At 46.8% G+C, this 27,628-nt stretch overlaps 4 protein-coding genes and 1 pseudogene across 4 annotated transcripts; 2 read left to right on the top strand and 3 right to left on the bottom strand.

Moving 5' to 3' along the window:
- The first annotated feature begins 315 nt into the window (after nucleotides 1-315).
- On the top strand, nucleotides 316-3,675 carry LOC109754763 (uncharacterized). Its single transcript, XM_020313665.4, has 3 exons — nucleotides 316-683; nucleotides 907-1,210; nucleotides 1,295-3,675. The coding sequence occupies exons 1-3, from the start codon at nucleotides 664-666 to the stop codon at nucleotides 3,356-3,358; spliced, it is 2,388 nt and encodes a 795-aa protein (XP_020169254.1). The 5' UTR covers nucleotides 316-663; the 3' UTR covers nucleotides 3,359-3,675.
- Nucleotides 3,676-3,697: 22 nt separating this feature from the next.
- LOC109754755 (uncharacterized) lies at nucleotides 3,698-6,630 on the top strand (annotated as a pseudogene).
- Nucleotides 6,631-7,559: 929 nt separating this feature from the next.
- LOC109754766 (uncharacterized) lies at nucleotides 7,560-10,639 on the bottom strand. The gene is made up of 11 exons (XM_020313666.4): nucleotides 10,484-10,639; nucleotides 10,061-10,109; nucleotides 9,732-9,851; nucleotides 9,550-9,644; nucleotides 9,166-9,371; nucleotides 8,840-9,028; nucleotides 8,560-8,766; nucleotides 8,263-8,416; nucleotides 8,086-8,149; nucleotides 7,922-7,999; nucleotides 7,560-7,828 (listed from the first exon to the last, which is right to left on the bottom strand). Exons 1-11 carry the CDS (start codon nucleotides 10,538-10,540, stop codon nucleotides 7,749-7,751), a joined length of 1,299 nt encoding a protein of 432 aa, XP_020169255.1. The 5' UTR covers nucleotides 10,541-10,639; the 3' UTR covers nucleotides 7,560-7,748.
- Nucleotides 10,640-11,068: 429 nt separating this feature from the next.
- LOC109754747 (uncharacterized membrane protein At4g09580) lies at nucleotides 11,069-13,890 on the bottom strand. The gene is made up of 4 exons (XM_020313652.4): nucleotides 13,473-13,890; nucleotides 12,119-12,389; nucleotides 11,763-11,933; nucleotides 11,069-11,655 (listed from the first exon to the last, which is right to left on the bottom strand). Exons 1-4 carry the CDS (start codon nucleotides 13,631-13,633, stop codon nucleotides 11,494-11,496), a joined length of 765 nt encoding a protein of 254 aa, XP_020169241.1. The 5' UTR covers nucleotides 13,634-13,890; the 3' UTR covers nucleotides 11,069-11,493.
- A 6,887-nt stretch (nucleotides 13,891-20,777) lies between these two features.
- LOC109754756 (protein TORMOZ EMBRYO DEFECTIVE) lies at nucleotides 20,778-27,288 on the bottom strand. The gene is made up of 14 exons (XM_020313659.4): nucleotides 26,829-27,288; nucleotides 25,730-25,912; nucleotides 25,242-25,391; nucleotides 24,720-24,925; nucleotides 24,344-24,629; nucleotides 24,137-24,271; nucleotides 23,901-24,019; nucleotides 23,234-23,390; nucleotides 22,901-23,147; nucleotides 22,738-22,814; nucleotides 22,131-22,250; nucleotides 21,674-21,804; nucleotides 21,430-21,604; nucleotides 20,778-21,327 (listed from the first exon to the last, which is right to left on the bottom strand). Exons 1-14 carry the CDS (start codon nucleotides 27,162-27,164, stop codon nucleotides 20,986-20,988), a joined length of 2,664 nt encoding a protein of 887 aa, XP_020169248.1. The 5' UTR covers nucleotides 27,165-27,288; the 3' UTR covers nucleotides 20,778-20,985.
- Between the last annotated feature and the right edge of the window lie 340 nt (nucleotides 27,289-27,628).

Genomic DNA, 27,628 nt, shown 5'->3' with positions numbered 1-27,628 from the left:
CACGCACCAAAAAAGGAAAAAAAAGGGAAAGAATTGGCTGCCGCTCCGCTTTATGAGGTTCCACAGAATAGAATTAGAACGGGGAGGTGGTTAGCGAAAGTGATGCCGCAGCCGCAGCCTCAACCTCAGCCTCGGGGTAGGGTGGTAAAGCAAGCGAGCTGGCTGGCGCGGTGATCATGACGGGAATGACACTACTGCCAGTCGTACTTAGGAGTAATTAAACATGCGGATTAACCCGTCTCACTCCTGCGCGCTGCCTTGTCCTTCACTTCACCTCCCTCCGATAAAAACAGAGGCAGCAAAGCTGGAAAGGTTAATGCGAGCGGGAACTGCCCCACAAGAGACACTGATCAAAACCTCTCCTCCCTGCTTTTTCCTCTCCCCTCCTCTCTTTTTTCCCTTGTCTGCATCGAGTGAAATTCCGCAGCCCCACCTGGCCTCCCCTCCCCTCCTCCCCCCTCCACTCCTCCTTGTTCTTCTACAAGCCGCAGACGGAGCTACTCTGCCTGCCATAACCGCCCACCAAGGAGAGAAAACACCGCCTCCCCCTACCACTCACCCACCACTCCTACCTCCTCCGACTTCGCGCTCGCTGAGCGGGCCTCGTGGTTGGACGCGCCGGGTAGCAGCCGGAGCAGCGGCGGCGGCGGCAGGGAGTCCACAATGCTGGGCGCCAGGAGCAAGTGAGTCATCCGCCGACGCTCTCTGCATTCTGCAACCATTCTTTTATCAGCCTTCTTTATTTTGGAGTGATGGGTGGGGATGGGCACGCAGAGGTGGTTCTTGGTGGCATGCTTGCTTGGTTTCCTGGAGCATAGCATAGATCTGGTTCGGATCTTGGTGGTTGGGGACGGAGCTGCCAAATTCTTGATCTGATGGTGTTTTTTTGCCTTTTTTGCTGAGCAGATCTGGCCTGGCCGACGCCAAGGGCGACGGCAAGCCGGAGGGGAAGGTCGGCAGCAAGCCGAGCGGCAAGCCGGAGGCCAAGAGCAACGGCAAGGGCACGCCACCGACACCCAGGGGCGAGACGCCGCCGACACCCAAGGGCGACAGGCCGCGGAAGCCGGCGGTCCCCAAGGCGAATGCCGCCCATGGCACGCCGCCGAGCGCGCCGCGTACGGCCGACAAGTCTCCCAGGTCCGCCGACCGCAAGTCGCCCAAGGGCGCCACCCCAACCCGGATCACCGCCACCACCCCTCCCCCTCCAGAGGTACGCTCGATTCCTCCTCTGCTTGTGATGCACAAAGCTTCATGCTTTTAGTGGAATCTTAGTAGTGGTTTGGTTGGCTTGCAGAAGCAGGGGAAGGCTGGAAAGCCGTGTCCGGAGCCGCAGGCCGCGAAGCCGTCCCAGGAGCTCCAGGCGCAACTTGATGCCGTCCAAGAGGCGCTCAAGAAGGCCATGGGTCAGCTGGTGGAGAAGGAGGAAGAGAAGGGCAAAGTTCTGGAGGAGCTCGAGTGCGCCAAGAAGGTGGCCGATGAGGCCAATGCGAAGCTCAAGGAGGCGCTCGATGTGCAGAGCAGGACCGTGGAGATCCAGAAGGTCCGTTCCATGGAACCGGAGCAGGCGAGCAATGATGATTCTGCGCACGGCGTGGAAGATGAGCTGCGGAGGAAGCTGAAGAGCATGCAGAGCCAGCAGGAGGCTGACGCAGCCGCGCTGCATTCGACGGTGGAGCAGCTTGAGAAGGCAAGGTATGAGCTGGCCGATGCAATTGATGCCAAGAACTGGGCGCTTAGCCAGGCAGATGATGCCATGAGGGCTTGCGAGGTGAATACTCATAAAATTGAGCTCCTCAATGCCGAGGTGGAGCGCCTGAAGGGGCTGCTTGATTCCGAGGTGGAGAGCAAGTCGAGGGAAGCTGCTGACAAAATTGGGAAGCTTGAGGCAGAGAATTCTGTGTTGAAGCTTGAACTGGAGAAAGCAAAGCTAGCTGAGAAGAAGGTGATTGAATTGGAGGGTGTGGTTGAACAGCTTAGAGTTGATGTTGCTAATGCCAAGAAGGAATGCTCAAAGTCAGATGAGTTAGCTGATCAACTCAAGAAGAAGGTGCAGCTGTTGGAGTTCCAATTGGAGGAAGCCGACCAGTCACTCATTTTGAAAGGCAAGTCTTTGGATTCAGTGATGGAAGAATTAGATGAAACAAGCACTTTGCTTAAAGACAAAGAATCTGAAGCTGCTGTACTTCATGACAACGTCGGATCCTTGGAGGATGAGGTGACCAGGCTCAAGGAAGAAATTGACGTGACAAGTGAACGTCTTGATGCTGCAGAGAAAGATGCAGCCGACCTAATTGCAGAGATCGAAGAGCTAAGGTTGAAGCTACAGGCAGTAGAAGATGAGAAAGCAGAGGCGCTGAACAATGACCAGCTTGCAAGTTCAGAAATCGCGGCCCTGACTGAACAAAAGAACGAGCTAGCCAAGGAGCTAGAAGCTAGCAAAGATGAAGTTGAGAAGGTTAAGAAGGCAATGGAGGGTCTGGCCTCTGCCTTGCACGAGATGTCAGCTGAATCCAGAGAGGCGCAGGAGAAATACCTCATCAAACAGGAAGAGATCGAGCATGCTCGGGCACAAGTAGAGGAACTCAACAATAGTCTGCAGAATGCCAAGGAGAGCTATGAGGTGATGCTCGATGAAGTAAACTATGAGAAAGTTTGCCTCAAGAAGTCCGTTGAGAGAATGGAGGCAGAAGCTAAGAACGTGTCTGAGGAATGGCAGTCCAAAGAGCTAAGTTTTGTCAACTCCATTAGGAAGTCGGAAGAAGAGATCGTCACTATCAAAGCTCAAATGGACAAGTACTTGGCCGTGGTGAATGAAAAAGAAGCTGAAAATACCGAGCTGTTGGAGAAGATGAATCATCTCGAGGCTCAGCTAGTTGAAGCCAACAAGGCCAGTGAGGAAGCCAAGGCCGAGACCCGTCAACTGAAGGACAAACTATTAGACAAAGAGAACGAGTTACAGAACATACAAGAGGAGAATGAGGACTTGCAGGCAAAGGAATCAGCTGCTTCGGAGAAGATAAAAGAGCTCTCTTATCTAGTGCCGAATGGAACGACAAATGGTGGCAACAAGGAAGAAGATAACGAGAATGGTGGCGGTGTGGATGACGAACCGGTCGTGGTGGTTGCCAAGATGTGGGAGAACAGCAAGGTCACCGACTACGACTCATCCAAGGAGAAGGAGAACGACGGCGAGTCTGAAGTCGATCTGGAGTCCAACAAGGGAGACTCCACCCTCGACAGCAACGGGTTGCAGTCCGCAAAGATGAACAACGGCATCACATCGCCAACCAAACAGCAGCAGCAAAAGAAGAAGAAATTTAAATTTAGCGGCTTACTGAAGAAAAAGAGCTCAAATTAGCACAAGATCACCAGTCTTATGTTGTTCCTTCGTTGTATGCTATGTGACATCTCCTTTCTTTGACTAGCCACCCACCCATGCCCCTAGTTTTCTGAGTCTGTCATCATGGTAAAGCAAGTGTTGGGTGTTTCAGAGAATACAAAAGAGCCGGCCGATTGTATTTACAGCCATGCGTTTGTTTCTTGCATTTGTGTAAGTTCAGTGATGATGATTCATGTTGTAGTCATAGTGATTGTATTTATTCATACATATGCCCTGGGTAATGGTGTTGTACATGGAACAGAGATTTCCAAATCAATGCAGTTTTTTTCTGTTTTTGTTGAAGGAAATTCTTTGAGCATGGGTGATTTGAAGGAGAGTCATCATATGGTGCTCCCTCCCATGCATGTTCTTGTTGACCTGATGTCACAGAATGATGATGGTGGCAATGGGGCAAAAGCTGCTGTGCCATCTGATGGAAGAGGACCAAAGCATGTGAGCCAGCCAGGAGTGGTATGGCTTCTGATGAGGCTGTTGCTCATCAATCAAATAATGGGGTTTGCTCCACTCCAGCTAATCCTTTTGCTGTTCCTCCACATTTCTCCCAACCACCCGGGCTAAAAAGGCCCGCACAAGAGGGGAGGCTGCACTATGATGCATGCATTATGCATCGTTCATGTGACTCACAACTCACAAAGATGTAGTACATGTTGGAGTTCTACTGTAGGTCCTATGGTGGAGCGATGGACTTTCCATGACAAAATGCACTCGCAAATTATTGGCTCCAGATGGGTGGTAGTAGTGGTACCTTGGGGGGGCTAGCCTGTCTCTGAAGGATGGCCACTCAGTACAAAGGCCCCTACTGTTCCAGCCTTCCAGGTCAACACAGGCCCACCAAATTAGTAGGCAATGTGTTGTGTATGTACAGCAGAATTGATATGCAACGTGCTTTTGGTTCAGTTAATGTGTGCCAAAGGAGTGACTGTAATGTGGCAGCGACAGAGTGTTGTACATGCAGCACAAGAACATGAGGCCTACTGCAATGTACGTACTTACAACGAGCACCTCTCGCCGCCCGCCATGCCAGTTTGATTTTCAGTCACCCAGCATATGCCAAAATACTATAAACGGCCAAATACGTGCAGTGATGATATGCCTGTGCACGTCTGAAAATTGGGAGCGGCGTCTATTGCTCCGCTTGTTGTCTTGTGAATGGATGGAGGTAAGATAAAGAGGCGAACCGGAAGGGGACCGCAGCGCAGCATCAGTCCTCGCTGAGAAACCATGTGAAAGCCCTGACATCTCTGTAATCTGCATGATCAACAGAGGAGCAGGGCTCAATATTCCTGCTACATGGCATGTGTCCCGGAGTGGCAGGCACCGGCCTCTGCGTCCTTGAGACGCCGCACTCAGGCCAACTCCACATCGCGACCCTATCCTGTCCGGCCCGTCCGTTTGAAGTAAAACGGACGAATAGCGCGGCCCAGCGCGCGGCCTCAAACGGACAAATGTCCGGATTCCGTCCATTTTCGACCCATTCCCGGCCCAAACTTGCGCTCGGTTTGGGATGAAACGGACGCGCGCGGACGGCCTGGACGCACGCCCTTGTCCCCCCGTGGCCCGCCTGTCGGGGACACTAGCAGTCCCTCCGCTCCCAACGCTTCCACCCTCTCTCTCCCGCCCCGCCCTGCCGCCGGCGCCGCCGCTATTCTCCGGCCGCCTCCTCACCGCGCAGCCTTCGGCCGTCCCTACCAAACCACGTCTCGACATGGCCGCCACCACGCCCGCGCTTTGGCCGTAGTTTTGGCCGTCAATCGGAGGTTTGGCCGTCGCCGTCTTTGCCGGCCGCAGAGGGGACACGACCGCCGGCGACGTACCACGGCGGCCTCCGCAGCTTCCGACGAGAGCTCCAAAGCGGCCAGTAACCGGCCAGCAACCACCCCTGTTGCGTCGAGGTGATCATCGCGGCCTCTTCGCCACCACGACCGCAAGGTGTTCGGCATTTTGCCCACAAAGGTATGGACAGTGGAGACGAGTTTTTCTTCCATCACTTCCTTTGTTCATCGGACGATTCGTCGTCGGATGATGAAGATCTTGTGGTGGCTGCACTGGTCGTTCACGACCACATTGAACGGCAGCTTCCTCGGTACAGGGGTCAGTCCCTGGCCGTGCTCCCAACCTGAACCGCAACAGGGAGAGAGGCCACGCCCTGCTCTATGTCGATTACTTTGCCAACACCCCGTTCTTCAAGCTGGATAAATTCCGTCGCCGTTTTCGAATGGCAAGGCATGTGTTCAATCGTATCCGAGAGGGAGTGGTTGCTCATGACCCATACTTCGAGTGCAAGACGGATGCCCTTGGCAAGCTTGGATTCTCCTCGTACCAGAAATGCACCGCGGCCATCCGCATGCTTGCATATGGAATTCCAGGCGATCTGGTGGATGAGTATGTGCGTATGAGTGAGACAACATGTCTGATGTCAATGTACAAGTTTTGCCAGGCTGTGATCGAGGTGTTTGGCCCAGAGTACTTGAGGCAGCCAAGTGTCGCTGATACAGAGAGATTGTTGGCGACCAATGCAGCTAGAGGCTTTCCAGGCATGCTTGGTAGCATAGATTGTATGCACTGGGAGTGGAAGAACTGTCCATTTGCTTGGCAGGGCCAGTACAAGGGGCATGTCAACGGGTGCACTGTCATATTAGAAGCGGTGGCATCGCAGGATCTTTGGATATGGCATTCTTTCTTCGGCATGGCAGGTTCTCACAATGATATCAACGTGCTGCAGCGTTCTCCAGTCTTCGCGAGGCTTGCAGAAGGCCACTCCCCACCTGTCAACTTTGAGATCAACGGCCACCAGTACAACAAGGGATACTATCTAGCAGATGGTATATATCCTCAGTGGTCAACTTTTGTGAAGACAATCTCGAAACCCCAAGATGAGAAGAGAAAGAGATTTGCCCAAATGCAAGAGAGTGTTAGAAAGGATGTGGAACGTGCTTTTGGTGTGCTTCAATCCCGGTGGGGTATCGTTCGAAACCCTGCACTGTCATGGGATGAAGGTGATGACTGCTTGTGTGATCATGCACAACATGATCGTCGAGGACGAGCGTAATGAGAGTATCTTCGAACAAGGATTTGATTATCAAGGTGAAAATATTGAGCCCCTGCACCAAGACCCGGCCACATTTGAACAGTTTGCCCAATTCCACCGTGAGATGCGTGATTGGCACACTCATTTGAATCTTCAAAATGACTTGGTTGAGCACGTGTGGGATCACATTGGCAACCAATAGATATATTGGTCCATTTTATGTTCAGTCAAGACAATTTCGATTTGGTTGTAAAACTATTTTATTAAAGACAATTTCAATTGGGTTGTAAAACTATTTTAATTTTCAGACAAATATTTGGGTTGGAAAACTAGTTTTGATGAAAATATGGGCATTTTTTGCCCTGACGAACAGGATGGGGCAAACGGATGCGGCCGCGCGCTGGGCGCACGGCCACCGCATCCCAGGACAGGCCCGGACACGACCCCATTGCCCTACCCAAACGGACAGAAACCGGACAAAACGGACGTCCGTTTGGGATCGCGCGGTGGAGTTGGCCTCACCTTCGTACTGCAACAACAGGAGCTCACGACGCTTGCTGGGGCCATGAACTACTGGTGTGAGGCGTCTCCACGCCCACAGCAAGGTGAACAACACATGAGAGGAAAACTGAAGCCAGAGGTACACTGAGAGGCAAAATTTCATGTTTTAACCCTTTTCTGAAACCTATTCGACATCTGACCCTAGTTTGAATTTTTTTTGAGATCTGACCCTTTTGCTACCGCCAGGGTCCATGGCGGTAGGGTATAACAACCTACCGCCAGAGACCTTGGCGGTAGGAAACATCCCTACCGCCAAACGAACTGGCGGTAGCCTGTACAACCCTACCGCCAAGGTGCTTGGCGGTAGGCACGAGCACGTACTGCGTTCAACACTTGGCGGTAGGGCATGCAACCCTACCGCCAGGGACCTTGGCGGTAGGCTGTTAGACCCTACCGCCATGGACCCTGGCGGTAGCAAAAAGGGTTAGATCTTGAAATTTTATCAGACTAGGGTCAGATGTCGAATAGGTTTCGGAAAAGGGTCAAAACACGAAAATTAGCCACACTGAGAAGCAAACTGGAGGTCTGGAATGTACCTACAAAACTAGTGACTGCTTGTACACAGCTTGCTAATGAGTTTATTTATTATGAAGGCACAGCAGCTCTGCATCCCAACACCAAGAGGAGACAAAGCTAATGATGCATTTCTTGTTCACGAAGGAGATTGGGGAGCTATCTCAGCTCAATTTAGAATGCAAAGCCTATCTAGGGCCCGGCGTAAAACTACCCTACACTGCATTAGGTTAACACTTGTATCTATCAGAATGAGAACTCCTCGGGTAAACATTTGCCAAACTTGCTGGATATAAAGCCCCTGTACTTCCCCTTGAGTTCAGCCACTGCAATCAAACGCCATGTACTTCAACGACAGAAAACAAGCACACTGCATGGTTGGTGTTGACTATATGTTTGGTGCCATAACAGCTATTTACCTCTAGTGTCCTCAGGTTTGGTGCTGTCTGGCATGCCGTTAGATTGCGCCAGCTCGATTAGTCTCATCAAGTCCTTGCCTGTAATTCATAGTGTCTGAAGTGTCCTCCGTTCCAGAAAGTCAAACAGAATAATAAATGAAGGGCACGCTGAATGTAAATTGTACCATCAATTTGCTTTCCGGAGCTCTTGGCATTGATCAGATAAGTTGGTGTCTTGTCTTTTTTCAACTGCAAGGGTAGAGACTCAACTTTCTCAGATTTGACGTTCTCACGTTCATACTAAACCAACAAGTGATGTAATAAAGGCTAGAGAGGAAAAGCAAGGAAATTATGCAACATACATGCAAAAATAAGGAATTCGCGAGGGCAAGCTGGTCAAAAGGAGAGGGGGCCCTGTTGTAAGCTGGGATGAATTTACCATCCTCATATCCAGCTAAGAAATGGTAAGCTGCCTGACCTGGAGAGAGCTTTGATACTAATGGTAGGGCATCAGTGCTGAAAGTACAGAAGAAGGTAACTTATTGTTAGCACAGTAGATATAATGTCTCATTCCTTCTCATTTTAACCATCCAGAAACACACATCATTAAATGCTGTTAACTTGCTACTTGTACCCATGAAGCACATGCTCTCCATTACCTATCAGATGATACAACAACCACTGTAGCTGGTTTGGTAAACAACTGTGGTGGTCTTGACTTTGTTGGGAAAAGCACACTAGATTGTTTTGAACAGATAACTACACCGCTATCAGTAGACACAAGAACATCCTGAATTTCGGAGCAGGACTTGATGACCTCCACTGGAGCAAACAGCAGTACGATAGAACCGCCAGAAGACAGAAGCCTGATACACACAGTATGGAAGATGAATAACATATTTAGGGAAAAGGTAAAAAGAAATATCAAGCAGACTCTACCAGCCAGGGACAGGGAGGCCTCCTCTTGCAGACAGTATAGGGGCAGCCAAAGCGGTAAGAGCATCTTTTAGCATAGCGGAATCAGCAAATGCTTTACCACATAGGATAAGTGATGAGCGCTCTATGTCTGCCACTGCAACTCCATTAGCATATTGTGTCCCTGAACCTAGAGCATTCCTGACGTTGGTACTGTTAAGCAATGCTCAACAAGAAAGACATCAGTCTTATGTTATGGCCAACTACAGTTAATGCACTGAGCTCTTGGTGGCAACTTGAATGCATGCACAAGTTACAACATGCGTAGAAGAACTAAAAAGACAAATTACCTGATGGAACTGGCAACATATATAGTTAAAGGGCATGTGTCGTGGGAAATCGCACGATCTGGTATTTTCTGAAGGATATTGGAGAGTGACATGATGGCAGAGGGGTTGTCACTTATAACACGGACCTTTGCATCACATTCTGCAGATGAACCAATGGCACCATCTTGGACATAAAGACTTGAGATGGATGAAAGGTGAAAGGTCACCTAACAGAAGCAAACAGACAATCAAACACATTGACACTGAAGCTCAACTGGAAAGTAGTAAGTTAAAATTCTGTCAGCTGACAAAATGAGGCCAATGGTGCTTCTGAATTTCCGTCAGTTCATGACAATCATTGTGTTACAAAGCCATGGAGAGTAAAATAATAAATAAATAACCTACCTGTTTCAGAAGCTTTGCAAATTGAGCTCCTGAAATTTCAGGGAACCCACCGATAACATTTCCTTTGACATGAAGTGGAGTACCAGACAAACGCTCTGCATGCTCCAAAAACAGGTACCAAGTTATACATCTGTGCAGCATCAACTGTCTATATAGACACTGTAACTTGATTTTGCATATACCTGCGTAAGCAGTGCCACTTTTCTGAAGCTCAGACGGCTCCAAGTTGTAGAAGACCTTATCTTTTACGACAACACCTCTCGCAGCAATAGCCCAATTGAGACCATATGAGACTTCCTGGTCTTTTCTGTGCAATGCAGAGTAGGTGAAAGATGTGCAAACTTGTAATTTATGGTCTTATTGGAATGAGCAGCGTAACTGAACTAGGATGGTATGATCTTGCACAGCATAATTTTTTGTTTTTGGTCAGCAGTGATTAGAAATTAGGACTCCACACTCATAGCTAGGAACTACGGAGAGAGCAGTACGGAACGGCCAGAGCCAAGCTTACCTCGGCAAGGCAATAGTCTCTCACTGCTTCGATGGTAACAGCACTGGAACTGCACATTTCAGAGGCCAAATTATGACGACAGGGTCACCCAAAAGTACAATCGCAACCAGAAAACAATTGTAATATATTTCCATGAACTACAAGTTCGCATTTTATAGAAAATCCTCATTAAAATCCCACACTAATCGAGACTCTAAACCCCTCTTCGGTCGCTCCAACGAGGCTATTTCTCTACTGAATCGTACATCCGCTCCTACCTAGGTCTGGGTTCTACTTCTACAGCAACGCAGCGTGCGTCTGGATCCTTCGATTTTTCTCGCGGCCAACTACTTCCCCAATCCGCCAAAGCAGTACACGAGGCGGGGCAAACAGAGCGGTTGGTAGACAGCGGAACACAAACAGCAGAAAAGAAGCTGGACTCACTAGCTGGAGGCTCGCCGCCGGCGAGGATGCGGCGCGGCGGCGGAGAAGGCCCAGCATGTGCTTCGCTCTCCGGCTTGGGCGCTTGGCGGCTTGCGGCGCGTCCGTGCGTGCTCCTCCTGGTCTCTGACAGAGTGGAGACGACGGCGGGGATGGTGGCCACTACATGGGCCAAGGCCAGTTAAAGCCCATCTTAAATATTATCTGGGCCTTACAACCCCATTTTGGCCCGTCCAAATATCTGACCTTAGCTGACCTAAAAATTCACCTCTCCAAAAAAAAAACCGACGTAAAAATTCACCTGAAAACTCTTCTCTGAGAAAAAGCTGGTCCAAAATTTGACACTCACTTTCAAGAAAAATTGACACTATCCATCAAGTTCATCATGCTGTCCTCTAAAATCAAAGAAAAAGAAAGACCATCATGGTGTTTCCCTGAAAAAGATCATGATTACTAATGGTCACATGTGACATAAACTGGCGAGCAGATTGAACAGCTAAGATAGAAAAATCTGAAAGTGTCCTTGGCTCAGAAAAATCAAGCTACACATAAGAAGCAAGAAAGGGGAACGGCACAGCAACAGACAAATTGTCATTGAACCACTGAATATGGATTGAATGAATCTGGTCAATATATATACAAGGATTTGGACTAGCTGCCAGTTCCATCTAAATAAACAGCATCGCAGGCTGACGAACGGCACACACACTACTTGTCTACACATCCGAAGCATCTTGCCTGTGGATGGGCATTGTGCTTCCCAGATTCATTCATAACAAACAATGTGGGGGGTGGCCATGAATTGAAACAGTGTTCTCACGGCAACGCACATCTCCGGCACGCGGGTGATAGGCGGACTTGGGTCCAAGGTCCCGCCGTGCTGCTGTGTCGTCATGTGAACTCGCAAACCATGTGTCATCCACCTCACAAGGCCTGTAGGCCCAAATCCAATGAAGCCGCCGCATGCTGTGCCTTGGTATGTACAGGTGGGCTAGGTGACTCCTCTTTGGTGTTCATGAGGCGCCTGCTGCGATTTCTGGTGCCGTGTCTTGCGCCTCGTCCTTGCTCAACAATGCTGGTGTGACCGAGACCACGCCGATCAAGAACAGCAGAGCTACTGACTGGGTGTCGTACAGGTCGCTGAGCGATGTTAACTCTCCCAGAGCAATCCCAGCCTGGATACAAGAAATGAAGCATGCAGTGGGATTGAAGTTAGCACAAACATTGTACGCACTCAAGGGCAGTATATGGACATGCATTGTATCTGAAGCAAGGAACTTACCCTCACGGTCACGTAGGCTGCTGGGATGAGACCGATAAGAGTTGCCAGTAAGAAGGTATGGAAGGGCACATCAACAATGGGCGAGGCCAAGTTGATGAAGGTATTTGGCAGTGTTGGGGTGACCCTGAGGAAAAGCATGTAATTCAACAGCTTTTCTCTTCTTTTGGCAACCTGGAAATGCAGAGAAATCACCCATTTTCAGCTACGAGTTACTACACAGTTCTAAAGGATCTTAAATCAAAGAGTAGAGTGATTCAAATTATCTTTAGGCATCCCCACAGAAATTTAAGATGTTATGAAACTACACAGTGTTGAAAAAAAACCACATTGACTAATATTGGTGCTGAACTTATTACCTGCTTCTGGAAGAATGTGAGCTTGTCTGGCCACAGCACGAACACCAGCGGTTTTCCAATCAGCTTCGACAGGAAAAAGCATGAAGAAGCACCAGCTGAGGCAGCAAAGACAACCAGAGCCACACCCCGGAGTTGCCCGAATAGAGCACCAGCAAGCAATGACATGAATATTGTCCCTGGGATCATGAAGGTCTGCATGAAAATGTACACAGCACAGTAGCCTATCAACACCTGTACGGTGTAGTCACTGGTATAGTTCTCAAGATGGCCACTGCAAAGAAACCATTTGATGGTTAGAAACTGAGGGGAAAAATTCCATCGTCAGCACGCAGCACAAGCAATTGGACACTCCCAGTGCACATGCTTTTCAGCTTAAGCAAATAATCACAATAGCAATGGAATCATAACGCGACGTGCATTGCATAACTGTAAAGCGTGCAGATAGCTCACACGTCTGCGACAGATACATGTTACGTGTGGTGATTATCAATACTAAACAGAAGGCACATGAAACATGCCAGGACCAGGTCCAATGCATATCTCGGCAATAGCTGGCAAAGTGGCAAGAAAGTGACATGGTAATTTGAGAAAAAATAAAATAAATGATTGCTTACTTCATCAAGAAAACAATGTGTTAGATTTCTTTCATTATTATAAGTTAGTCCAGGGAACCATGCTAGATTGGTATTGGAAATGCAGGCTTTAATTTCAGCTCTATACTGTTATGTTAGACTAACAAGATAAAACATTAATCCGAGCTGCTGTTTCAAGGCCCTATATTCCCAAATTTGGAAGTCAGTTTGAAATAAAACGGCAGTTCATATATTCCCAAATTTAGCAAAGATGCAACATGAACTGGATATTTTTTTAACCAGATCCATGCCCTCCTTCTCGCCTACCAAACCAAGGCTGAGGTCGTTACCAAATCAAAGAGACAACAACCACTAATTCCACCCCCCCACCCCCCACCATAAACTAGCATCGATAAACTGTTCCATTCACGATGGCTTGGATCCATGGAAAGCAGATGGTTTCTGCATTGAAAACCTACCCCAAAAATCTCCGCGCAGAACGCAATGGCATAAGAAATCTGCAAATCTACTCATCGGCAGATCCGCATAAACCGACCGACGCGCTCTAGGCAAAACAATTAAGGGAACGCAAATCGAATCGCCTCTTCTCCTCCAAACATAGAGGAAGACGGGCGACAAAATGATGAAGCCACGAAAAGTACGCGAATGGGGAAACTTGTGGCATGCGATTGCCCGAAAAGGACGGGAGGTCTTCCCTGACGCAACCGACGACGCACCAACCGAAACAAGAAATGAAGGAGGAAGAGGATGATGATTATTACGTGAGGATTTGTAGTTCGTGGAGGTTGCGGGGCAACTTGAGGAAGCTGTAGTCGGAGTCCGGCATGGAGAGGTAGACCCCGACGAGGCCCGCGGCGAAGACGGCGGCGACCCCGGCGCCGAGCGCGGCCTCCCAGACCGGGAACCTGTCCTCCCTCCCCATCCCCACCTCCTCCTCCTCCTCCTCCTGCGGGAATCCGGCCGGCCGGGGTCCGGGCGAGGCGAGGAGAGGGGCAGAAGAAATAGGATGGAATTCGGGGAGGGGGGGAGAGCTTTCTTCGGCTCCCTTTCCTTCCTTTCTCTCCTCTCTCGCCGGCTCCCTTTCCAGGACAAGTTTATATGGCGGAGGAGGGAACGGGAAGGGGAGGGGGGAGAGAGAGAGAGGAAAAGGATTGGAATATTCTCTCCCTTTTCTCTGCTGATTTAGCCCTCCTCTCTTCTCTCTGTAATAACTTGAACAATTTGCTGTGCGTTGGCGTGACGATAAACATGTTTCTTTCTTTTAACGCAGTAGGGACGCAAGCACTCATACATACGCGGATACACTCATCCCTATAAACGCACACACGCATACCGTATCCTTATGAGCACCTTCGAAAGACTGAGCCGGCACATCATCTTAAGATTTACGAAGTCATCGTAGGCGTCTCGTCGTCGACGGGAACGTCTGCTCCCACTGAAAACGCATCGCCGAAAATTCTGAAATAAATCGGAATTATGCGAGCACCAGGACTTCAACCCTAATGGGCTGGCGATACCACTGTCTCTCTAATCATCGAACCGCAGGTTGGTTCGCTGTTTCTTTTTGTTTTTGAAGTATAAATAAACATGTGTTCTTTTGCGCTGGATAATAAACATGCTTTTTAGGCCAGGTTTCCTTTGGCTTGTGGCGTGTCGGGCACTGCATATTTAGGCCGGTCTCGCTTGGTTTACTTTTTGTTTTTCCCCACTCTCTTCTTTTTTGAGCTGGCTTTTGTTTCCCACTTGTTTATCGTGCGTTTTGTAGAGGGCGCGCCGTGTGTGTGTGTGTTGTCTCGGGGAGCTGTAAAACAGCAAAGTGAGTGTTTGTGCTTTCCTGCGTTGCTTGCTCCGCCCTATGCTACGTGTCGCCGTGCTCCTAACTGGCCTTAAACTAGGTTAGTAGTAGCTGGGATCCGAATAGAGAGATTTGATGTGACATTTACCCTACAAAAATTTAAACGGCGAGCACGTTGGCCTTCGTTTCCATTTTTTAACGCGGATTTCAATCTTGTTTACACATCAATACGTCTGCCTGCCTCGGTGTCCCTCGCCGACGAGCAGTGGTGTGGAAGCGACGGTGCGCGTGTTTGTCCTCGGCTGGGTGGCTCCGCTGGGGACGGGGGTCGTGCGTGCGCCCACGACACGATGAGACCACCGGCGACCGGTGAGGTGGTCTGGTTCTTGTGGTGGCGTCTCGGAATCTGATGTGAGGTCTCGCTTGCCACCGGCGACGGAGATCGATCATCGTATGAATATGATGTTAGGTGCGTGTCATGCGCGCGCGCCCGCTCTCCCTCTCTCTCACTCACGCTCATGGCGTGACCCGTGATGGCGCTAACTAATTGCGGAGTTAGTGAGGAGGTGCTGTGCTCCATGAATCTTCTTGTACTACTACCAGTGGTTCCCAACAGCAACGGAAAGACTCGCCGGTACCGTGCCTCAAGTACTAGTACATAACATTGCATTCGCGGCCGTGCTACGTAGACGTGAGACGTTAACTGATACCGCCCGGCGCATCTTGTGTCCTGTACCTCTGACCGCGAGACCGGATCTTTTCTCGACTTCTTTTTTCCTCTCGCTCATGGGCTGACAGTTGTAGTTGGCCTGAATTAGTGCCTCCAAGATCACAGCACATGGAGATATAGGCTTTTTTTTTCTCTCCTCCACTGGGGTCTGGTGGTGCCCGTCTGTTTCTGTTCAAAATCTCGCTTGGCCCGTTGCACCGGCCTCCCCATGTGTAACGTGTTGGCTTGCAGGCACCCACCAGCACCACCCCCGCGCGCACCCATCACGCACTCCGCTAACCGCTAACTGCCACTGACATTTCCCGGTTTGTTTTAGTATTAGTACTAGTATAAATATACAACGGGACAGAATTCCACTGCGCATGTGGTGTGGTGCGGCACGATCGGAATAGATCGGGATTCAGGCTGCAGCTCAACCATAACAAACTGGGAAACAAACGGGACCTCTTCCATAGGATCCCTCCCTTGTGATGGAACGGTACATGTATGACCCCTTCAGTAAAGCTGAGATGGACCAAACGAGATACCTACACCTTCTTTTTTGGGAGGGAGATACGTATTCTACACCTAAATGGGAGGTGAGAGATACGGGGGTCAAACTATGCTGTGCAGGTGCAGCAGATATCTATGCCTAAAATGAGAGCCGAGAGAGACCCACCAGCATTGAGTGCGAATAAAGCTTTGGATTAAGCTTACAAGTCTTACTCGCAAAAAAAAAAGGAGCTTTGGAAGACTAATAATAACACGGTAGATCATATAGCTGCAATTGTTGAACCAGTGGCCGGTAAAAAGAAAAGCAACATGTTAAACTAGCGATCGCCCCACTGGTACGCACATGGTTGTGGTCAAACTCGCCATACGGTCAGACTGATCTAAACCCACGCGCTCCTCCTCTTTTTTACAGATGGAGATGTTTGTTTAGCTGTTCCGATGGAAGAGATAAGACAAGCAAGCAAGCAAGGGAAGGGACGATCGGTGGAGCTGAATCGTCGGAGAAGGGGGGTGGCACAGCCGCATGGCACGGGGTTTGTACAGGTAGCCACGTTTGTCTGTCCTGTCTTGTGCGAGGTACGGCCGAGCTGGCGTGCTAACGGCGCGCCCAAATCAATCCGGCCAACGTGAAACCCGTTGCGTACGTACGAAGGGATATTTCAGTCGGCTTCGTCTACAGCGAGGCAGTCAAATCCCAAAGCTGTCACACACCGCGGCTTTAGCATTAGATTATGATGAATTATGGACGGGTCATGTTTAAAACGCGTCCTGTGAAACCGTCGCCTTTAACCAACCAGAGGAGTTTACAGTTACAGGTTTACCAGCTACTCCACGAAATCAATCTCTGATACTCCGTGGGTTTTAGGAGCACCAACTGTTTTCCGTATGATAATTAGGCTGTCTGACATTGATTAGGATGGCCGTTTGGTTGGAGAATGGTGGAGGAGTAGAATAGTGCACAGGGCACAGGCTTTTTGTTTGTGGGTCATGACGGCGAGCTCTCGATGCCATGCCCTCACATGGCCTAGTGCCGGTAAGACCAGATACACTGTACATAGACACATTGCACCGAGGACGGACCAACCGTTGGAGAGCGTGTCGAGTCGCAGGGGAGTTTTGTAGTGGTTCGTGTCAGGGCCGGCTCCTCCTCCCTTTGCGTGACATTGGACCGTCCATGGATCTCCACGGTGGTCAGGGAATTTCTTTTTACCGTCCTTCACGTGGCCGTCATGTCTCATGTGCGGACGGGCGGTGGACCACTCTTTGCATTGCAAATAGAGCCTGCGAAAAAACTCCAAGTTTGAGATCTGCGTTGTGCCAAGGGAAATACTTGTCGGAGAAATGAATATATCTATACGTGTTTTATTTGTACGTACATCCATGCTTATCCATTTCTTCGATAAGAATTTCCGGACAGAGGGAGTATGCAAAATTTCTATTTGTGATTTGTGTTCATTTTACATGGCCAACGCATGCAAATAAAGCAAAACCCAGTCAAAAATAGATAAACAAACACGATGAAGGCACATGGTCAAAGAACGGCGTATGATAACAACCCTAATAAATTGTCTTTCTTTTGTTTTTGAAAAAAAAAAACAGCGAGTCAAAAAAATATCTACAGTTTGAAGATGTTTTAAATCAAATTCAGTCTGTCAACTAGAGAATAGAAATAAAAACAACACCCATATTTAGCATAGATGTGAAACGAAGATATTTATTGCCACATCACATTTTCTCACTCTCCATACAGCTTCCAATGGGCACAATATCTGTACATAGTCTAGACAACTCCAATCATGTAAGATTCTCTACTAAGTTGTCTCTAGGTAAGATATAAATTCGTTACAACCTTTTACGAATAAGTAACATCGAAGAGCAGAAATCATTTTATGCCAACTAGGCGGGAAGTATATGTTTGCCAGTCAAGCAATTTCATAATGCTCCATTTTTAATCACTAAATAAACGCATGCTCTCATATCTTAAATTTTAATTAAGAATAAAGTCTCTAAAATGCTTGTACCAAAAATGATGAAAACATGGAGACATTTCCTTGTTTTAAATATTTCTCTCATCTCTCTTATCATATACTCACTCTGTTCCATAATATAAGATGTTTTTGCAAGCTAACACGGACGGAGTACTATGTCGCAAAACGCATTTGGTTTAACACATACTCATGTAAAATTCAACAAGTTTTTGTTTTATAACAATTTATAAATTTCTCATAATTTTATAATAAATAAGCTATACAATACAGTCAATGCATGTGTAGGTATGACTAGTTTGTAAAACCAACAATCAATTGATGTTCTACAAAAATGGACCTCTACTTATCCAATGCTTAATTCATCAATGTCTTTTGATTTGAGGCCTTTAAATAAGAATATTAAAATTACTAGTTTATTTTATTAAATCATGAATGGGAAATGGTTGAACCTATTTGTCATATTTTTGGTGTTGTTCACAGGGCCACACAACATATCTGATGTACATCATATTCAATATGTTACATACACTTTATGAGATCTGATCTGAAGTGTGATATGAATATTGTAGAAATCAGTTTGAAGTAAAAATGTGTGATGTTTTTTCATGGTGAATGAGAAACGAGAAAACTGGGATAATTCTTTTGGACCAGTTGAGCTCAACGTTGTACGAACAAATTATTTTCATTTTTTTGGCACGCGTCACATTTGAGAAATGATTTGATTTTTTGTAAAGGAAAGGAATCCATTTTAGCCTCCGCTAGCTTTGTATCTAATTACTGGTCGTCATTTGTATCATGTCACTCCTGTCTTGTGATGGATTTGAATAGTAAAGGTAAAGCAGCGTTGTAGGAATTAAAAAATGATCCTGCTCATTTGAAGACTCAGGTGAACTGGCAACCCCTACCTTCTGATTACATCAAGGTCAATGTCGACGCAAACTTCGTGGAGAGCATTAGCGCTGCAAGTGCTGGGATGATGCTCAGGGACGCGTATGGTAAGGTCATCATCTCCTCGTGGGATTTTATTGGACATTGTACAAGTGTGGAGGAAGCGGAATTTCTGTTTTGCCTTGCATGCCTTTGTATAGGTATCACTCCCCACAATCCCATTATTTTAGAGATTGGTTGTGTTTTTGTGGCTGCAGCTCTTGCAAATGCAGAATTCGACAGGTCCTCTCTGGTCGATTTGAAGAAGTGATGAGTATATCAAAGCTTATAAATAATTTTAAAGTTTCCAATATTAATCGATTGGCCAACGTGGTGACTCATCAAATTGCAAAGTTTAGCTTTGATAATAGATCAGATGGTGTCCTTGTTAATAATGTTCCACCCTGTGTGGTGAAGTCTGTAATGAACGATTGTAATAACTCATTTATTTATTTGATACTCCCTCCGTCCGGAAATACTTGTCATTAAAATGGATAAATGGAGATGTATCTAGACGTATTTTACTTCTAGATACATCCCTTTTTATCCACTTCGATGACAAGTATTTTTGAACGGAGGGAGTATATGAGGTGATGTTTTTCAGATGGGATAAATACTTCGAAGGTTCATATACTTTACAAGGTGTGTACTACCAGGTAATTAAAAAAAATCCATAAATTTCCCCCAATTTGGTTGAACCCTAACCCTAGAATGCAAATCGACATCAGGCACGCGGATAGGGCTAGGTTTTCAAATACAAACACTCGCAGCCGCCGAATGCCAAGGCCAAGTGGTGGCTCCCCGTAGGAGTCGCCTTGACCGCCTGAGGTAGAGCACATGACACCACGTATTATAGCGACAGTTGCGGCCTCCGGGCCTGTGCCAGCTGGGTAGGGTTCGAGCTCCCGCAAACCTCTTTCGGTGGCTCAGGGTCTCTGGTAGGTTTCGTCGTCGCCATAGTAGAGAGAGAGAGAGAGAGAGAGAGAGAGAGAGAAGATGAAATGAGGTGAGACGCGGAGAGGGAAGGGGAAAGGAAGGGGAAAGGAAGGGGGACAAGAACGGCTCGTCTCCTGTGTTGCCGTCTAACGTTGTCCGGGGATAGATGTTACTCCACATCTGCAAAAGCGGGATCCACCTGTCGTAAACGTCATCAAAACGCCATAACCTGCTGATAAGTATTTTATGTAACGAGATTACCAATATAGGGGGGCTATTTGTCACAAATTCGTGAACCGGTGGTTTCTGCAAACCCAGCCCTTAGTGTGGTGGTTTCGTGTAATTAACTTGTGTTTTCAAGTTCAAATTTTCCTTTTAATGGAAGCAAATTCGGATTTGAGACCCCATATCTCGTGTGGGCATGTCACATGTGGTGTTTCTTGGTTCGTTGAGCAGGGGATTCCTGTATGCCACACAAATCGCATCTCCTTTGGTGCGATCTATGTTCATTTTACGTAGGGTAACATGGACAAACTAGGCTCAACAGTTGCACATCTTTGTAAGCTACGTCGTCGGCTTGACATAACGTCCAAGCATCCCGAATGGAACGCGCTCTCCTTTTCCGGTGAAAGACCCCGGATGGCATATGCTGAATTGCCGGTGGAAGAACCTATCTTTGGGGTTAAGCTGGCGACGTTGAGTGTTTATGAAGCAGGAGGGACCATCGGTTGTTGTCTGGCATATCTAAACGTCACATTCCTGAATCACACCGGACGTTGATAGGCTCAGAAGCAGCTTCTCTCGAAGTCCTGTGAAATTCGCACAACAATACCCTTATTCTGGCAGCATCAGCAACTCCTGCTGCCGAACTGAAAGCACCACCGTTTTACCGGCGATTAAACTCGTGACCGGGGAACCAAAAGGCGATGACAGATGCTTCCCCCCCAAAGGTCTACGTTACACAACTGCTATGGAATTTTATATCAGAACTTGCAAAACGTGGGACACAATTGCTCCACTTCCACCTCAATCCACACTCAGCCACAAAAGGTGACTAGGACAGGAATTATGAAGCATGCATAACGGCGTCCAGATCGCAGATCCAACAATTGCAAGTGGAGCAAGCGACTTTATGACTGGGGCACGCACTGCCTCCGTGGAGGCGAACCAACCCAGCGGATAAGATGGCCTGCAACAATTTCTGAAACTAAAAGCTCAGCTGTGGACTCCATCAGAAAACTGAAACAGATCGCTCGTACATGCCTGAAGCAAGCATGTCTTCTCGACTCGCCAAAGAATACATTCTGTACAGTGTCTGTCACGATGCAAAACAAATATGATTCGGCAGATACAACAGCAGCTACAAAATCGGTGGCGCGAAGAGAGACCCGGTCAGTGTTAACTGTTTACACCTCGACAGAAACAGCTTTACTGTCGCCGTTAGAAGAAGCCTTCACCTTCTTGCTACTTTTCTTGCTTGATTGGCTTGTTTTGCTGGATTTTCTCTTCTTGCCCGGCTTTTCCGGTGTCTCTAGTGCAGGCTCCGTCGGCGCGATCTCAACATTGTCCATTGACGAGTCGTTTGTAACATCTTTGGTTGTGCCCGCATCTACGTCTGGGTCTACGACAGACATCCGAGTCAAGGTGTAGTCCAACAAAAATGTGCTGCGTACAAGTCTATCGACTCTGCTGAAGTGTCTTTGCGAATATGGGATGAGGCCCTCAAGGAGCTCGCTGATGCCTTTTATCTGCACAAACAAATGAGACGTCTCAGGAAAAGGGTAACAGTTTGTCACAGATTATCAGCATGCTCTTCAATACAACTCTTTGAAAAGAAAAAAGGTAAGTACCTCCAGGATATCAGTGGGAGGCAAGCTCCTCAACACCCGAAAAAGCACAAACTGCGCAACATGACAGAACTTGGGCTTTGTATTCCATTCCCGTATATACTCAAGAAGCACGCGAAGCCCTTCCTTTGGGAGACCAAGAAGGGCTTTTTCTATAGGGTCCTCTGGATCAGCTTTCCTGCACAGACAACAATATATCAAATTTATATACAAGAAAAGCAAAGTGACCTCCTTTAAAGATGAGTACCTGCAAAGCTGTGAGAATAACTCAAGAAGCCTGCGTGGTCTTCTAAGCTCAAATGCGAGTTGTATTGCTCTTGTATAGTCTGAATCTGACACTGCATTTTCCAATTCCTGGCCTCTTAAAACTTCCTCCTCCTGAAACAATGGTGAATGCAGATAAGCATTGTACATAGATCCAAGGAGGCATAGGCACTCGCAGAAGGAAACATGTACGAAAAATGGCATCCATCAAAACTCAAGAATATGGTAACTACATCTAATTACCAAACCACTGACTGCAAGTGTTTATTGGATTCAAGGTTACGTCCATTTATAAGAACCAAAGATCATGTTTCCAGTGTTGTTATACTCAGGAAGAAAGAAAAATGTATTCGGTGCTGTTTGCCAAAGAAATATACAAAGACAAGCATCTCGCATGCAAAGCTTTTTATCCTGGAAGTATAGTAGAATATTGCACTTGCCTTCTTAAGGAAATCCTCCTGCTTATCTTCCATCGTGCAATCGTGCCAAAGGTTAAGATCAGAATCGGTTCCGCCAGTAGCAAGCATTTCAGTTTTCTTGCCAACAGCCAGTGCCCAAACCTGTTGAATAACTGACAGTCAGTTGGGGAGTCCTTACTAAGCATACAGCAAGCGAAAAATACATGTATTGCCTAAAAATAGTACAGAATTTACTAATTAACTAACTTTCTAAAGTTTATGTTAGATAGTAAAGTGGATATTAGAAAATTCTCATGAAATCATACATTTTGTCCACAGATGAACTGATTAATAAAGCTAAGCAAGTCGCAAATTAACAAAAACTGATAGCAAATATCGAGGCTGATGAATCGCACAGCCAAACTGCACATTATCACACTGCTCTCTAATGAAACAGAATACCGGCAGTTTCTGTTTGACTGAACACAAGTCAGGTTCATTATTAAACTCTCTTAAAAACCGGTAACAGCAGTTCAGCATAGTGTTTCAGCTGCTTCAACATAACTATGTTATTACAATATCATAAAATGTGGATGATCTACCGAGCTCAGATTACAGATGATAAATAAAGCAGAGCTAGATAGCATACCTTCCCATCGTGCTTGTCATACGTAGCAATGCACTCATTCGTTTTTATCGTCCATAGCTTCACTAGACCATCGCTTCCTACAGTAAGGACATCACAACAAGGGAGTCAGTACCACGACCCAACACCCAAATAATAATAATAAAACGTGCTTATTTCTTATTACCACAAGAAACAAACTGAGTTCCACGTGAAAGGAATGAAGCTCTTAAAACACTTGACGTATGACCCTCAAATGTCTTCAGGCATGAGCCATCAGCAACATGCCATATTTTGACAGTTTTGTCGCCAGATGATGTTATGACACATTGTTCAACAGGGGAAAACTCAACTGACCAAATGCCCCTTTTATGCCCTTTAAGGACAACAGAGGACACTAGGTTAGGGAGTTTCCATATGCTTGCAGTTCGGTCCTACAGAATCATGGTAATGAGATCCGACAGTTCAATGAGGCAAGTCAAAAGAGCCTTCAAGATAAGTAGCATATACTCAATCTCACCTCCGAACCACTGCAAACAAGGCCGTCATTAGGTGAGACAGACAGAGAATTAATATCTTTATCATGTGCAGCTACACCAGCCTTTGCTTTGAGAGGAACTTCACCGCCAGCATCAATGAGTGTATCATCCCAGGTCCAAACCTTGATGGTTCGGTCACTAATAATAAGGCAAACTTATTTTAGAAGAACATTAGCAATAACGGATATAGGGAAATGGACAAGGGAAGTATCATTCTTGTAAGAAACTGTGGTGAAGAAAGACTGAAAGTGTTCAATAGTTCCACTCATTCCAGAATTTAGACTTGAGCATTGGTTCACTTCGACATGTTTTGCATCCACAAGTAAAACTAGTGAGGTTCTCTAGAACCGATGACGAATCACCAAGACGGTCTCGAGTTGCCTACATACATTCCCTTGGCCAGTTGACTAATTGGGCAGTTCAATGCCTACACTGCTACATACAATAACTCGATACCAAAAGGCAAAGTCAATTTCCTTAGAACACCCACCCGCCCATAGACATGCAAAACCCAACCAAAACATGGCATCTCAACAGTTCTCAAGACTGTCAGATAACTATACGTCTAGAAAAAGAGTCACGATTAATCACTGAGGAATTGAATATCAATCAGCTCTGAAATGGAACAGTTATGATTTTCAAACTAACCTGCTGCCACTAACAAAAAAGTTCTTCGACTTCTTTGAGAAAGCGACACAACCAATAGCTCCTAGATGGCCTTTACCAGTACCAATACAGCTTCTCTTTTCCATATCCCACAATCTTACCTGTGAGATACCAAATGTTACATCCAAAATGGAAAAATGACAAAGGAGTAATAACAGTTAACCCACAAAAAATGTATGTTAATTCAGCAGTATCTTTAGGCAGGAAATCACACTTACAGTATTATCTTTGCTCCCAGTTACAACAAGTGTCTTCCCAGAAGCAGAGACACAAGTATCAAGGCAAACAACAATTTCAGTGTGGCCCGCCAGCACATAAGAACATGACATTGATGCAACATCATAAACACGGACCTGCAAATGGAGAAAATGGTGTGAGAAATTGGTTAAATCCACAAGAACTGTAATATAAAATTATTCACGCACCTGCTCCAAGTTAGTGGCTACGGCAAGATATTGTTCCTCTTCCCCAACAAACTTCAAATCAAGAATCTCGTCATTATAACCTATTAGACGCTTATATAGGTTTAACTGGAAAGTTCCTTCATCAGTTCTTGTACAAGAATAGAACAAAAATTGTTGATCAGCAGTGACACATAGAATTCCTTGATCATCTGGCAACATAGTAGTAGCTGTAAAGCCCCTTCTAGATTCCTCGTTTTCTGAGTTGATGGTTACATCAGATGACTGCTGCTCAAACACGCAGACAGCGCTGTAGAATGACCAGAAAAGCAATTGAGAAATGCATTCCAGATGGACATGAATGAAGTATTTAAGAACTGCATATGTAAAATCAATGTACCTTTCCAAGCACCATATGCGTACGATTCCACGTTCACCAACCGTAAGAAAATAACCATCCGTTTTTTCCTTCAACTTTGCCGCTTCGACACCCAAACAAGCCAAGATGCCGCTCCCTGGTCCAATGAAGGAAACACCTTCTATCATTTCATATGCTGGTATTGTCTTCTTTGAGGCGTACTTCCGAAGATCCCACACATTCACAACCTACAGACGTTTCATTCACTCAAATTGTTGGTAGCTCAGGACAGAAATGTGCATTGCAAATTTACAATTTATATACTGATAAATATCGGAATGCTAGCCATGCAAAAGTATCTAGTCTAGACAAATAAAAAGCATGATCGTAACTAGCCCCATCCCCCCATGAGGACATGAAGATCATCCTATTTTATGACTGTCACAATCAATTTCAAACCCCAGCCTTTCCAGTGTCTAGCAATGAAAAACCAATGGTACTCATGCACCATCAAAGTATAAGCTAGTACAGAATTTAAGCCAGATTTCAATCCTTCCGCTATACCTTATCCCTCCCTGCACTGAGCAATGTTAGCCCATCTTCTGATAATGCCAACGAAGTCACTGTTGAAAAATGTGCGTTAAGCACAGCAATGCATTTTTTGCTTTCAAGGTTCCAAACGCGCACTGTGCCATCATCACTTCCTGAAAATAACTAGACATCGAGAAAATAATGAGGCTGTAAATACCGCGAATACATAGAGAAATAAAAGGAATACTCCCTCCGTTTCTAAATATAAGTCTTTTTAGAGATTTCAATAAGGACTACATACGGATGTATATAGACATATTTTAGAATGGAGATTCACTCATTTTGCTCCGTATGTAGTCCGCATTGGAATCTCTAAAAGGACTTATATTTAGAACGGAGGGAGTATATCACTAAAACCAACAACAGCTCAGTGGGGCTAATACTGAGTTACTTGCACCAACAGCAAAAAAGTTCGATATCAATTGATCACTTAAGTAATGTATCTCCAAAATCACACTCACCAGAAGGCGCTTTGGATCTTTGTGGAACATTATGGTTGTCACAACACCTGTATGACCTCTAAAGAAATGTGTGCAAAATCCACCATCCACATCCCACACGCACACCTTCTTGTCTGCTCCAGCAGTTGCAAGCAACCCACCTGAGGCATGGCATGCCATGGCCATAACAGGACCATCATGTCCCTGTACGACATAACAAAAAACAAATGAGCATACCTTGAATGTCAATATTGAGGAACAAAAAGAAGGCAGTACTAATATACAGAAATGAAACATTTTATAGTTGTGGAAGATGTTAACATTTACTCCCTCTGTAAAGGAATATAAGAGCGTTTAGATTACTACTTTAGTGATCTAAACGCTCTTATATTTCTTTACGGAGGGAGTATATATGAAAATCCTCCATTCTATCACTGCCGTCACCACTATGAAACAGGAATTGATGCAAAGCTATTCATGCAAGATGTAGCAAAAGCTAGATTTATCATATTAATATGCATGCCTTATAACACTGTGATGCAAAGCATCAATTAACAGATTGTCAGGTATCAGGAGGTGAAGCTCCCTGAGAGTCTAGCACCTATGCTTGCAACATTTTTTTAACACTTCCAAGAACACAAGCTAGGTAAATTTTCTAGAACTAACTATTATGTGTTTCCATAAGAAGGTGCAGCTTTTAGAATTCCTGGAGCAAGCTACCAGTTTTGTGTGAATATCTCGGGTGGAGAGCATAGGTTGGTCCACTGCTGTTTCCTGATTTTCCATGGCGCGTTAGTATCTCCTGATTCGTGAGATGTCTGAGAAGGTGATCGGGCATCTATTCACTCACCACCCTATTTGAATTCATATGCACACAAGAGTGCCAGCGTATGCTCAATTTCACATGCGCATAAAATTGATACACTATGCTCGATTCCACATGCGCAAAAAATTGCGCCTGAGCTACCTGTCTTATTAGTTTCACGGATATGAAATTGGGAGCGAGGAGCTCCTTAATACTGTAGTAGGCATTAGGATGCGATTAGCATTAGAATGCAACATTTCAGACAGGAGGCAGCACAGTTAAGTGCCACAGAACACATGAAGATCAGAAAAGTACCTTCCAGCTGCGGATGCAGGTGCGGGACGCGAGGTCCCAGACCCTAATAAGCTTGCTGTGGCCAGCAGCGAAGAGGAGGCGGGAGTCGGGGGAGAGAGCGATCCCCGTGACGGCCTCGGAGTCGCCGTCGATGGGCTCCCCTATGGCGGAGGCGTCGGCGGCCGACACCACGCGCAGCTCGCTGCCGCAGGCGCACGCGAGGAACGACTCGGCGTCGCCCTCGCCCTCGCCTTCGCCGCGGGGGCCGCGCCCGACGGCGAATGGCCCGCCCGTGTAGAACTGCTGCAGAGAGCGGTCGCAGCGGTAGTTCTTCTTGGGCCCCTGCGACAGAGCCATGGCGGCGGGGTCGTCGGAGCTAGGGTTTTGCGGTGGCGGCGGCGGCGGCGCGAGAAGGGGGGAGAAGGGTTTAAGAGCTCGAGTGGCGGCAGTGCGTTTGTGGGGAGGAGAGAAGCCGGCGTCGCGCACTCTCCGACACGTGGGTCCCTGACGCAGCGACGTTGAGGGCCGTGGCCCCCTGTTGGGCTCACCGCTCACGTTTAATTTTGTTTTGAGCAAAAAATATTCTGGGCTCACGTAAGCGGGGTGTGTGTGTGTGGGCCGATCCAATTCCCCGCATTTTCTGAAATTCAAGGATATTGTTTAGATGCTTGAACATTTTTGGAAGGAGAAGTGTTGAAATCATCCGGCTGATCTATTACGATCGTAAGCCGCGTCTAACGCTCGCCACGCGTCCTTGCGGGCCCGCGCATCACAGCTCCCAACCCCTCATCCTTATCCAAACTGAGAAGCACTCACCACAC

The sequence above is a fragment of the Aegilops tauschii genome, chromosome 2 (genome assembly GCF_002575655.3).
Source record: "Aegilops tauschii subsp. strangulata cultivar AL8/78 chromosome 2, Aet v6.0, whole genome shotgun sequence".
Classification (NCBI taxonomy): domain Eukaryota; kingdom Viridiplantae; phylum Streptophyta; class Magnoliopsida; order Poales; family Poaceae; genus Aegilops; species Aegilops tauschii.
The sequence above is the reverse complement of the archived record's forward strand: the minus strand, read 5'-3'. Positions and strand labels throughout refer to the sequence as shown.